Raw genomic sequence first — 12905 nt, 5'->3', positions numbered from 1 at the left:
GCACTAGAATGATAGGCAAAGGAGTAGAGGAGGAAAATGATATTTGGTTGAATCATATTGTATCTTTAATATTGGGCTCAATTAATAGTTCACCAAAAACTAATCAAATGCTTACTGACATCCAGCAAACAGCACTGCTATCAAAGATTCACAACCTCTTCCAAGAGTTATCTAAATACCTGTTCTATCTGTATGCCATATCCTTTCAAGTTTGCATTGTCCCATGAAGTATTGCGATAGATGTCATCCACTCTGTCTATTAATTCAATCTACGTGTAGAAAAGGAAAATGTTATTTGCACTCAGCCTCATGCCATTAGATTTTTTTTTTAATGCTGTGGACTAAGTACAATGAATGCACTGAGGAACATAAACCAATACAAATCCTTCACCTCATGAAATACATGTTTAAGTGTTAAAAAACAAAGGTTCTCTAAAGTACTTACTCTGAGAAAAGCCCCACATTATCCCTTAAGTTCTGAACAGTGGTTGACATCCAGACTAGTGTTGTGCTGGCACTACGGAGGAAAGGCCATTTCTGCTGATCTCCCCTTCCCTCTGAAGGCCACTGTGTCTTGTGCAAATGTTTCCCTGTGGGTCAATACAATCTAAAGGGACATATTTTCAGGAAGCACAGTGGACTTCAGAGCGAAGGGGAGATCAGCAGAAATCACCCCTCCTCCATTGCGCCAATCCAACATTAGTCTGGATGTCAACCAGTATAGGTGTAAGAGAAGTAAAATTAAAACAGCGTACTTAGAACACACCTGGCCCCCATGCTGGCTTTCAGTATTCCATCAATATAACCTGATGGAGCCCAACCGGAAACTCTTCATACTATTCATTTAGCCCAGGAATTCCCAATCTGTTGCTGAACTACAACTCCCATCATCCACAACCATAATAAATTGTATCTGAAGATGATGGGAACTGTAGTTCACCAACATCTGGAGTACCACAGGTTGGAACCCCTGATTTAGCCTATAAGGCTGGTCTCCCACCCACCCCCTTAGCCAAATATAGGCCTTTTAGAGAATAGTACATCTGTACAATAGTACAGCATATACATCTGTACAATAGTACAACATATTTTTTCAGATTGCTCTACTGACAGAACAGCATTAGCATTGTAACTGGTGTGTGACGAGTTATAAATTATAAAAAGGCTGAAATTACAGTCTTGTAATCCGAAGTACAGCTGCAACCAGCTACAGAGCTTATTCCTTGATAAGCTATCATACTGTCAGTATAAACTATCAAGTGTCTGCAGAAGGGATGTGAAACCCTTGTACTTCATGCAAAATACAAACGAAACAGGATGAATGCAACTAACTGTCACAAAAGCTGCTCTTATTGCTACTCCTACAATATGTTTTAGGGTCATCTTGATAATATTCGTAGTAGTAAACAAATGTTTATCCGAGACTTATCTATGCACTGGGAAAGTCACCACATGCTAAAATATAATCAGCCCAACCCAACCCCAAGAAGATTGATTAGTGTACTCCACCCCAAAACCAACTTTGTACATCCACCAATCCATTCCTGCCCAACAATATTTAAAACAGTGGTTCTTCATGTGGGGCCCACCAGATGTTGCTGAACTAGAACTTCTAGTATCCTAAGCCACAATAAGTTGTGGCTGGGGATGCCGGGAGTTGTAGCTCAGCAACATCTGGCAGACCTCACATTAAAAACCACTGGTTTAAAAAAATATTAATTGAGGCTGACATACAGAAACCAGCAGAATGCAAATCCATACAGCTACAGACCTCTTCTTGGGCAGCTCCCGAGCTTCCTCAAAAGCCCTTGGCAGGGGACCCTCTGCAGTGTTGTGAACTGTGATGTGGGCAGCTGCATGTGAGGAGAGAAAGCCCAGAAACTGGGCAGAGCTCTACTAGACAAGCAAGCATTTCCCCCGGCTCTCTCTCCTCTCCCCCTGAAACCACTTGCACTGCAGCCATGGAATAGTCAAAGTTCCCTCAATCCTTGGCAAAGGTGTTTTGGGAAGTTCAGAGGGCCACCTGGAGAAGGTGGTAGACAGTTGGACAGACCCTGTGTTCTGTTGACTGCTACTCTGTATGCAAGCCCATATTTAGATCAGTCTCCTAACTACAGCATAAAACTTTTGACCTCTGGTATGGCTTCTTCATATAATTGACAATAGATAGTTATACTTACTAAGTAGTTAATTGTAGTGCTTTCTTCCCCACGGCCCATGTATTTAAAGAAGCGATGATCTGCCACCACTAACATCCTGCAGGTATTCTTGAAAGGGTCGGGAATAGCTCTTTTCCGCCGAGGGAGGTTCACTATCATGAATTTAAGGAGAGGCTGAGTGGCCCTCATCATTTAAGATATCTTTTATATTGAATCAAATATTACAGTGATATTTCTCTGTCTCTCTCTCTCTTCCTAATAATGCTTCAGTTTAGGTGTTTTAGGGAAAGATGTGTAGGCCAAATAAAGAGTAAAATCACACAGCATGACAGTGAAGCTTAGGGTTTCTTATTCAGATTTACAAATTAAAGTACCAGTATGTAGAACCCCTCTGGTATACAGTATGGCTTGACTTTTTCCCCTTCCTTCCTTTAACTCGAAGATAAATAATTTGAGAGACGATTAAGGTTTGGTGTATTCCTACACCTGAAGATGCATTTTTCTTTCTCAAACTGAATGACAGAGATTACTAGACAAGACATCTCTAAATGATAGATTTGTACATAATTTCTGGTAGGAGATAAATCCCTCTTTCCCTTTGAATTATTTGCTTTAGGAGATAGCTATATAGAGAGATGTGAAGGCCCACAAAAAACCCCCACAAAAATTCCAGGATGTCTGGGGATTTTTCTGGCCACCAGGTCAAAGATGGGGAAACTGAAAATTTTTTGGACGAAGACACTTATGAAATATTTTTGCTCTTAGAATGATGCATTAAATGCTTTCCCAGGCATGGTCTTAAAGTATTATTACTTCCTACCCATTGTGCTTTCAAAATGCTGTCTAATAACTATGTAATGTGAAGTTGTTTTATGAAAGACAAAAATTAGATAATTGCATTTCTAATCCTGTATAATATAGAAGTCATCTAGAACTCTCAAATCCCAGATACATTTCAGCCTTTCCCCCTCACAGGGCCCACTGTCATCTTTACTGGAGGAGCAGGCAGACCAAGGGCCTTCCTAGGGCCATTCTCTGCTAGTGAATTGTTGCCGGCTTCCTGAAAGCCTTCCTTCCTCTTTAGCTCTGGATATACTAACCCAGCTTGGCCCCTGTTCATCTTGGAGATGTCCTCTCACATTAAGGAACTGAAATACCATCTCTTACCCTCCTACAGGGAAACAAGGACTCCACTGCCCTGCCTGCTTTTGTGAAGCGAGTTAAAAGAAAGTCAAAAAGAGGCTTGTTTTGGGTTGCAAAGCCTCAGGAGAAACCTGAGCATTTAAAGTGGATAGCTTGGAATCCTGGTCCCATCCCATCCTACCTTGACAAGAAGATCCATAGAAGTACATAACCTGAATATTACAGGTTGATCTCTAGCACTACATTATTTAGTGTACTTATGACATACAGAAATACAATTGCCTTAGTTCTGTTTTTTAAAGGAAAATCTTATGTGTGGACTAAGTTGTACATAGCTCATTTTGTGCCTTGAAAACAGTAAAGTAACATATATAACTTTTAAAAGTGAAGAGATATTTCAACACTGCCTTCTTTGAGCACAACTGAGAAGCACATATAAATATCAGAGTTTGTGTTAGGTGCAACAGGCTCACAGCATTAAGTTAAATCCTGCATCATTACATAGCAGTGCATTGGATCCTAGTTTGCATGAGTGCAACAAAGCTCATATATGGGCCTTGCCCTGCCCCTTTCTCCTCACAATAGTCCCTTGAAACCGCTCCCACATCTGTACTCCCTTTCAGGCCCAAAATGAGCCATCCCAACCAATTCCCAAGGGTCCCCTGGCTCTCAGTAGCAGGGAAAATCCCCTGTGCAAGTTTCATAATGCTAATGCAAATCAGGATCCAACCATGTGCATATATGAAATATATGCATATATGAAAACTTATATCCATAATTTTTCTCCAGAATATTAAAATAATCTGCTGTAGGTACGTTGACACTCACCTTCATTTAATTTATTAATCTTCAGTCCTCCAGGCAACAGCTCCCCTTCTTCTAGCTTAACATAGCCACATACTTTTGGAGACTGCAATCGTGAGAAATCCTTAATGTCTTCTGATCTGTAGACTAAAAGTCTTTCATCTTGTGTATTATTCAGAAACCTCCACAGGGGCTACAAAGAGAGGCGGGGGGGGGAAGCTCAGAGCAAGATTTTAAGTGGACAAGCTAATTAATCAGCCACTAGGATAAAGAAACTGTCCAAGCTAAACATAACTTTTATCAGTTATTGTTTTTAACTTGTTAACTGCCCTGGGATCCTAGGATGAAGGGAGATATATAAATATAAATACGTTTAGAGAAATGTTTCTGTGCTGGTCACTTAAAATAAGAAGCCAAAAGCAACCTCCCTTCTTCTAATCTCTTGAACATATTTCCAAATCTGCAGTATTCCTTAACAAACACACTATACCAGTAGCCAACTAAATATCCTGAATTCTTTACTTATTACAACTTCTAGCCTTCCTACGTCTTTATATGTAGTGAAAACTATGCAATTAGGTTCCTATTTCTCCAAGTGGCAAACAGCTTGCATTTGTCCCATTTCTGCTTTCCATACGGCTGAATAGCAGCTATCTATTCCATTATGTTCAAGGTAAACAGGCAAACACAATGCATTCTCATTTTTAGTCCTACAACACAAGCCACTTTTCCTGCTCCCTCCTCCTCCCTGCAGCCCCCGAAACACTTTTTGAGAGTCAAAGGACCCTTAGAAAAGGCATAAGATGCAACATGGATGGTTGCAGGTGACGAAGAAGAACATTTCTGGAAATTGCACAGATGCATCTTCTGCAGGCAGTAAGAAAGTGCCTCCACTCTGTTTCTGGGAACTCCCCCCCTACCCTTGCAGCCACTCCTGCCTCAACTTGCACATTGCTGAGAGTCCCTGGACCCCTGGGAATGACTTTCTTGAACATCTCTGAGGGCTACAGGGAAGAGGAGGGAACTGAGGGGAAATGGCTCATGCTGTAATGCAATCACCACTGTGGATGCCACCCATTGCATTAAAAATACATACTTTTTCCAAAAAGCAAATGCAAGCTGCAGCTGGGATTCTTAGCACACCTAAAGACTTGCACATGCCTAATAGGATTTTTAAAGCTCTCTTTAGACAGCAGACACTCATAGCAGATCACAAACTACTTTTGAACCTCTTTTCACTTTCAAAATAATTTGGCCATGTGGTATGGAAAGCTGCCATTTGAAACCTGTCCAAAGAGCTTGTGGGCACAGAGAACACAGGCATTAATACATCCTATAACAGACCAATTACCTGTGGAGGTTTTCCTTCTCCTTTGTTCCCAATTCTGCTAGACCACAAAGCTATGCATGTTCAATACATGTAAAAAATATTTTCTTATATAGCATAAAGCTAAATAGGAACCTCATCCTTTCTTTCACACAGGTTGCTTCATTTTCTCAGGTTCAATACTTTTAGAATGTGTAGAGAAAATATCATTTCCCTTAAATACAAGTGTGTTTATTTAAATTATTTATCCACTGTTTTCATTAAACAGAGTAGTTAAGGTAGTGTATTGGTTAAATCCAGATTCTAATAATGGGACACATACCTCAACATTATATTCATCTTCATCAGTATTGATCCTCACGGTGAAGTCCTCTTCACCTATATGTGCTATAACCTTGGAATTACTCTTACCTGAAGGAAAAAAGATGAAAACTTGGCAACCGATGCTTGAGTGCAGCCATCAGTCATAGTATAACACGTCTTCTTGGTTAGAAGCCCATTACTTGCTACCACACCACACACACATTCCAAAAGACTAAAGGACTTCTCCAGTTATTTAAACACACCATTCCCCTTAATACTTATTATTCTTCATTAGGATTATTTTAAATGCATCACCTCCCATTTTCCAAGTTATACTACAACAACAAATATTTATATACCACTTTTGAAGTATTAGAGTGCTTGGGGTCACTGTTCCCTCTAAGGTGTGTGCATGCTCAAACATTTTCTCATGTCTGCTCAGTTAATTCTAGATCCTGATCAGGTTGAATCAGGAAGGCCCCACTCTGAATGCATGTGCACACATACTGCCTTGATACTGCCACCCAGAACAAAACTCAATCCACACACAGAGATGAAACAAATGAGAGAGAACACTACTTGGGGTTCTAGCACACATAACCTGATCTCAATAGATGCTTTCCCAGATCCCAGTGGACAATCCAGAGGGCTGAAATACACAGCATTTTACACAGGTGCTATCTCACTTCTGCATGACTGCACCAGTGTAAGTGGTCCAAGTATCTCATTTAGAACAGTATCAATCTCTAAAGTTCTCATGGAAGGTTACAATGCCAACCTGAGATCTAATCCAACTCTTCGATCATGCTTTATAATCACATCAAAATCCAACATGACTTCAGCTGACTTAACAGTTTCAGGGCTGTGGTGCCTCCCACTACAAATACATGCACACTAGATTACACTCACCTACAACATGTCCTGTGAAGAATTCTTGCCACTGTATGTGATACTGCTTTTCATTGCCTTGACCATCCACTATAAGTGCTTGAAAGTTTTTTGAAAAATGTTCTGCTTTTGAAGTTAAGTAGAGTTTAAAATGCCTGTAAAATAATTTGCTTCTGTTTAGTGTGAAGATGTACTTTTGGAAATACTTTTTTTCTATTCAAAATTGTTTTAACTAGAAGATCCCAGTTTTTATAGGCAATTGCTTTGCATATGTATTGTCTGCTACTATTTCACTGGGCTGGTTCAGATGCCATGCAGAGCCAAGATTAAATGCTTCCTGCAATATCCCTGAGGCACAATCTGAACACAACTTTAAACCTCAGGTTTGGATTGTGGTTTACTTTGCAAATTTTGAAAGAACAAGTCAGGATAGGTCAGTTTGGATGTCATGAGTGATCCTAGCTTTTTAACTACAACCGAAAGCAGAATTATTGAGGAGAAGGGAATACGTGCACTCGGGGGGAAACATATGGTTGAATCATCAGCATGAAACAGCTATACTGCATAAACTGGAGAAAGAAAAATGACAAGTGTGTGGATCATCATCAAATGGCAGCCACTCTCCACTTTATGGACCTATTACTTCTCAGCCCAATGTGCATACAATGCAAATATATTTGCACAAATCTCATAATGTTTATCAGTTGTAGAATCTGGGTTTATAGCATAGAATTTCAAGATATTAAACACTAGAAAATACAGATCTTTATGAAGAAGAGCTTACAGATGCCTTTGCCACTAGCAAATGCACCTTTTAATCTGGTGGAAGCCTCCACCCTTCTCCAGGCTCACAAAGAGAGCAGGAAATCCCCTGATGCTATGCTAAGCCTCTAAGATTCTCAGAAAGCAACAAACTGTATCAGAGCATAGGAAAATGGCAGAGTCTTCCCCCACACTTGAGCTGGGCCTCACAAGTTCAACATGACACCAGAGAAGACCGCAACACTCTCTCCAGGGAGATGAGGGCAGACAGACACAGAAGCAAGCACAAATTTCGTCTGGTTATGAAAGTCAGCCAAAGAGTGTGTGAATCCCTGTTTTCAAAAGGCAAAATATGGTTTGTGATGGTAGAGAGATAGCTGCACCTGAAGTATGGTAAAGACTTCCCGATTCTGCTGTATGACCAGTCTACCCCACCCCTCCCACCCCTTTTTTAAAAAAGGACTTCTGCATTTTTCTTTCAACAAAGCCACAGACCCATAAGAACAGGTAACATTAAACAAAGAGAGGCTTTTTTCTTTGGGTAGCTAGGTATTAGTATCTCCAAGGATAATCAGAGTAAATGTGTTGAGCTATAGATTGTAAAAAATGGCAAACAAAAACAATCAATCAAACTAGAACTGACAACACTGCAGAAGAGTCAGTTGATCACACCAGTCAAAACAGAATCAAAGGGTATAGATGTCAGTCTATGGATAATCAATACGATGACCATGTTGAGCCAGATGACTCACTGCAAGTTTTGTTACCTGTGTAATGCTGAAAAACTTAAGAGTTTCTCTATATGGGACTCTGGCTGAAGGTGTCTTCTTTTTAATGAGTGCTGTTGGATGTTGGACACAGAAAGAATATCGTAGTCTGAGAGAACAGATTCCAGCCTCTCTGAGAGAAAAAAATGGAAAGCTTGAACAGAACAGCTATAAAAATGTAGAATTTCCATCTCCCCACAGCTTAAGCAGTGAACCATTCTATAATCCTAGCCACATTAATCAAATTAAACAGGCAAAGGTTAATCTGAAAGTGCTTCAGAAGAAAAAACAAACATTTTAACCAGCATTATTATTATTATTATTTACATTTTATATCCCGCTCTTCCTCCAAAGAGCCCAGAGCGGTGTACTACATACTTGAGTTTCTCTTTCACAACAACCCTGTGAAGTAGGTTAGGCTGAGAGAGAAGTGACTGGCCCAGAGTCACCCAGCTAGTTTCATGGCTGAATGGGGATTTGAACTCATGTCTCCCCAGGCCTAGTCCAGCACTCTAACCACTACACCACGCTGGCTCCATGTTCCATTATCAGCACCTGTTTCTGCTACTTTGGTTATATTCAATTTATACCCTACTTTTCTATATTAAAGATGGACATAGATGAGGTATTGTCCAGTTTTCCCTGTAAAAGGGATTCCCAGATGTTTGCTGACTACATCCCACAATCCGCAAAGAACACTGCAGCTAGAGATGATGTGAGTAGTAGTCCACAATATCTAGGAATCCCAGTTTCATCCAAAAAGTTGCAAACAACAGGCAAATATAACCCCTCTTCTCTCGCTCTTCCCTGGAGGGTGGATATATGAATGAGTCCCTCAAATTACATGCATAGTAAAAATACATTATTGTAAGGACTGCAAGATATTCCCCTCAGGGGATGAAGCCGCTCTGGGAAGAGCAGAAGATTTCAAGTTCCCTCCCTGGCTTCTCCAAAATAGGGCTGAGAGAGATTCCTGCCTGCAACCTTGGAGAAGCCGCTGCCAGTCTATGAAGACAATACTGAGCTAGATAGACCAATGGTCTGACTCAGTATATGGCAGTTTCCTATGTTCCTAAGGAGTCCTTAGTAAGGACATGTATTATTTAGGGAGAGAACACACATTATGTTCTCAGAAGTATCAAAAACTGTCTGTCTGTTGCATGTTCTCAATCAATCACAAACAGAAGAAAAAAAGAACTGAAGATTCTGCCCTCTACTGGTGTTCATATCAGGTACATATCATATATTTTCATTATCCTTAGCTAGGTGGGGCAGCCCCCCCCCCCCGCCGCCACATTCCCAGGAGTACTGAAAAGTCCAGTGTGCCCTGAGAGGAAGGCAAGAAAGGATGCGCCCAGGCCAGGGAGCTCTTGTCCTCAGCTCCTGAAAAGACCAACAGCCTAAGACAACATTTTATTAATCTTCTGTAATTTGCTTCTTTTAATATTGTAAACCGCTTTGGGTGCCTTAGTATTGAAGACTATTGTCTGCTTGAACTAGTTTTTAAGCAGCAACTTTGGAATATAACCTGCATTACGACAATGTAATATGGGAATTTGTTAAACTGTTAGAAAGTAAGTTAAACATATTTAGTTCCATTTAACTAGAAATTCTAGTTCAAACACTGCTGGAATACTTCATGACAATAACAAGGCAGCTAATTACTCAAAAAGCATTTACAAAAGTGTGTATTCTTTTTAAAAATGATTTAAATTACCAGTAGCTTTTCCTTTCTTGCTTCCATGCATTTAATATTTCCGACTACTTACTGCAACCATAAAGATTATATATTTAACAAATGCATCAGGTAGCAGGAGGAGGCAGAGGCAAAGGTGCTTCAAATTATTTTAATCTTGCATTGGATTAGATGTGTTACTGTTGAAGGCATAACTGTTTTGTTAGTGTTACTTCACATTTAATATTTTTAAGATTCCAGCATCTATAGCATTTCCTTTAGTCCTGCCCAAAAATTAAAATTGCAGAGAGAAGGCTACTTGGATCTCTTGGTCTTGAGATGCTAGTAGTAGTCAGACCTTCAGCACTGTTGCATACCATGAGCAGAAGGGATTTTTGAGTTAGTAGAACTCTCCTTTTTGCGATAGAAGCTTTAAAGGGCTGGATGCTACCCAAGGGGGTTTATATTGCGAGAATTCACATGTAAATTGCCCACCTATAGTCATACAGTCAAGCTACATCACTTGATTTCGCTGATCACATAGGTCCACTCTAATCAATTCGTACTGTCATGATTTGAAAAATTCTGTTACGTTCACTGGCAGTGCCTTTGCAGAAATACCTTAATTTGTGTTATAGAAATTAAGTTCCCCTATTAGTACTCATAGTCTGCTTATACTAAAGATGAGCGATTTTGTTCTCCCAGAAGCCATGTGTGGAAACCACATTGCCAAGGAGCCTGAATAAATTAAGTAAATTGTTACTCTGGAAAATGTGGCAGAACCAGGAACTGAAACCAAATGTTCCACACCCCATTCCAAAGATTGTTGTGTTTTTTTAAGCAGTAAGGCTGCCAACATTTGTACCTATAACTGTCTGTTCCTTTTTAAAAGCCACTGAATAAATTTTTTAATGAACACATGAAACTGACATATATACTAGATCAGATAACTGACCCACTTACTAGACAATATGGAGAGTTGCCTGCACCAGCTCTCCAGTCTCAGATGGAGTTTTCCCTCAACCCTATGGTCCAAGAGACCATACTGTTTCAATATATATCCGTGTGCAAAATCAACCTTAATTAAAAGGTACAAACAGTACTAGCAGAAAGGACAAAAGCTTCCACCCCCAACTGAGAGCAATGAACACACACACACGCACGCTTGTCTCATGTATTTATACCGCAATCTAGTGTCGCATTGCATCCCACCCCACATACAAAGAGAGGTCCTTTCCAGAGGGGCTGAAAGGCAGGGTATAAACAAATTTTAAATGATGTTAGCACTCTAAAAATAAGCAATTTATCATATGGCTGTCACCTGTAATCTTTGGCGGGGGGGGTGCACATGTAGTTATATTATCTGTCCATACAAAAGTACAGTTATTACCTCCACTTCCCTGGATATCTCCTCTGCTGCAGATGCAGTTAAAAGCCAACTCTCAGCATGGCCCAACAGTTGCAGACACAACTAGTGTCATACATATCCCATGCAGCACACCTGCTGCCACTGACCATGAGGTAAAGTACCCTCTGCAGCCACAGTAATCAGGCTTTGTTTATTTATTTATTTCATTGATCCTATTTTATACCACCTGATATGTATATCTCTGCGACAATAATGTCTTCTCCTTCTGCTTATCAGTGTACTCCGTTTGCTTTCCAGGGGGATCTGCACCCATCAGCAGACCCTACCTTCCCCATATACCACTTCAACGCAGTCCTCTCTTAAAGACCACCAATGAACTTTTCTTCCCACACAGCCCCAAAGCCAGCAGTTGTCCTCCACTCATGACTACTATTCTAACATCAGCACTGGACTTCCCTTTTCCCTTCGTGTCCCAGAGCATCCTGGGCCCCCAGAAATCAAAGCTTAGGGCAAAAAAATAAGAGAGCTATGTGTACAACCTTTTACCCTCCCTCACCAAACACAAGCACACACAGAGAGAGAGAGAGAGAGAGAGAGAGAGAGCGCTAGGATCTCCGTTTGCAGAGCGAGGCTCTCCACTCAGTCACCCACTCACTGCCAATAGTTTAGCAGCCTCAAGATGCGGATGCTAGTCTTAGGGCAGAGCCCCGCCCGCCCGCCCGCCCGCACCTCCTTTCTCGCAGGGGGTCTCCTCTTCCTCCTGCGCGATACCCCACAGCTCGGGGGGCGGGGTGGGAGGAGGAAACAAACGTGAAGGGGGTCGGGCCAATGAGGCACCTCGCCAGTAACTTCCACTCTCCCAGCCTAAATGCAGCTCCTCCTCGTTCTCCCACTTATTAGAGAGACGCCCCTCTGTTTCCTGGCATAAGTCTTGCTGGGGTGCGAGAGGGAGAGAAAGGAGCAGCTCTGCCCCCTTCCCTGTTCCGCACCCCTCCCAAGCGGGTTAGGGGACAGGGCGAGAGAGAAGGGATGGAGCCGGTCGGTCTTTCCTCTCGCTCTCGACAGACTCACCGTATCGCGGCGGCCGATGCTTGCCCCGGGGATGCTCGGACGGATGAGAGGGAGGATAATGAGGCGGGTGCCTCGACGCCCCCAACCCAGGAACCCCCAATATCAACAAGAGGAAGGAAAGGGCGGGAAGCAGCGCCGCGCTCGGGCGGAGCTGGAGCTTCATGGCCCACCGAGGGCGGCCAGTTCAGTCCTTCCTCCCTTCCTTCCGCATAAGGGACCGTCTTTCAGCAACACCCAAGCGAGGCCGTCTCTCTCCTCCTCCTCCTCCCGCCGCTGCTGCTGCTGCTACCGACGCCGCTCCGCTTCAACCCAGCGCCCAAGACAGTCCGGAAGAGGGGAAGCCCGGCTGCTGCCCGGAGTCCCCGCGGAGCATTATGGGCGCGGAGCGGAGGAGAGGAGCCATCTTGTTCCGCTCGGAAAGGGCAGGGACTCGGGGAGGGGCTTTCCCGTCTACCTTGTTCTTTGCAAAGAGGAAGCCAAGCGCTGCTCCTCCTCCTCCTCCGCGTGGGCGTCCTTTCCCGGGGCTCGTGGAGGCGCCGGGGGTGGCGGCAGCTGCTTCAGTAGAGCTCGGGGAGGGACTCCGGAATGGGCTGTGGCAGTCAGTGGGTGGGGAGCTGCTGGCCTTGTGTGGTTGTTC

At 42.5% G+C, this 12905-nt stretch overlaps 1 protein-coding gene across 2 annotated transcripts in view; it reads right to left on the bottom strand.

Moving 5' to 3' along the window:
* The window catches only part of ADAM17 (ADAM metallopeptidase domain 17), a 39058-nt gene extending 26362 nt beyond the window's left edge, over nucleotides 1–12696 (bottom strand). Inside the window, exons 1-7 of one of the 2 annotated variants that reach the window (XM_053285734.1) lie at nucleotides 12269–12696; nucleotides 8154–8286; nucleotides 6646–6779; nucleotides 5756–5844; nucleotides 4131–4299; nucleotides 2181–2311; nucleotides 180–269 (exon numbers count right to left, since the gene is read on the bottom strand). In XM_053285734.1, the coding sequence (XP_053141709.1) occupies nucleotides 180–269; nucleotides 2181–2311; nucleotides 4131–4299; nucleotides 5756–5844; nucleotides 6646–6779; nucleotides 8154–8286; nucleotides 12269–12431 (909 nt within the window). In that variant the 5' untranslated portion in view covers nucleotides 12432–12696. The remainder of the gene's footprint in view (nucleotides 1–179; nucleotides 270–2180; nucleotides 2312–4130; nucleotides 4300–5755; nucleotides 5845–6645; nucleotides 6780–8153; nucleotides 8287–12268) is intronic. The other variant, XM_053285733.1, reaches the window with a different exon arrangement.
* Between the last annotated feature and the right edge of the window lie 209 nt (nucleotides 12697–12905).

Source organism: Hemicordylus capensis, chromosome 1 (genome assembly GCF_027244095.1).
Source record: "Hemicordylus capensis ecotype Gifberg chromosome 1, rHemCap1.1.pri, whole genome shotgun sequence".
In the NCBI taxonomy this organism is placed as follows: Eukaryota; Metazoa; Chordata; class Lepidosauria; order Squamata; family Cordylidae; genus Hemicordylus; species Hemicordylus capensis.
Note: the sequence above shows the minus strand (reverse complement) of the source record. Positions and strands in the feature narration are given on the sequence as shown.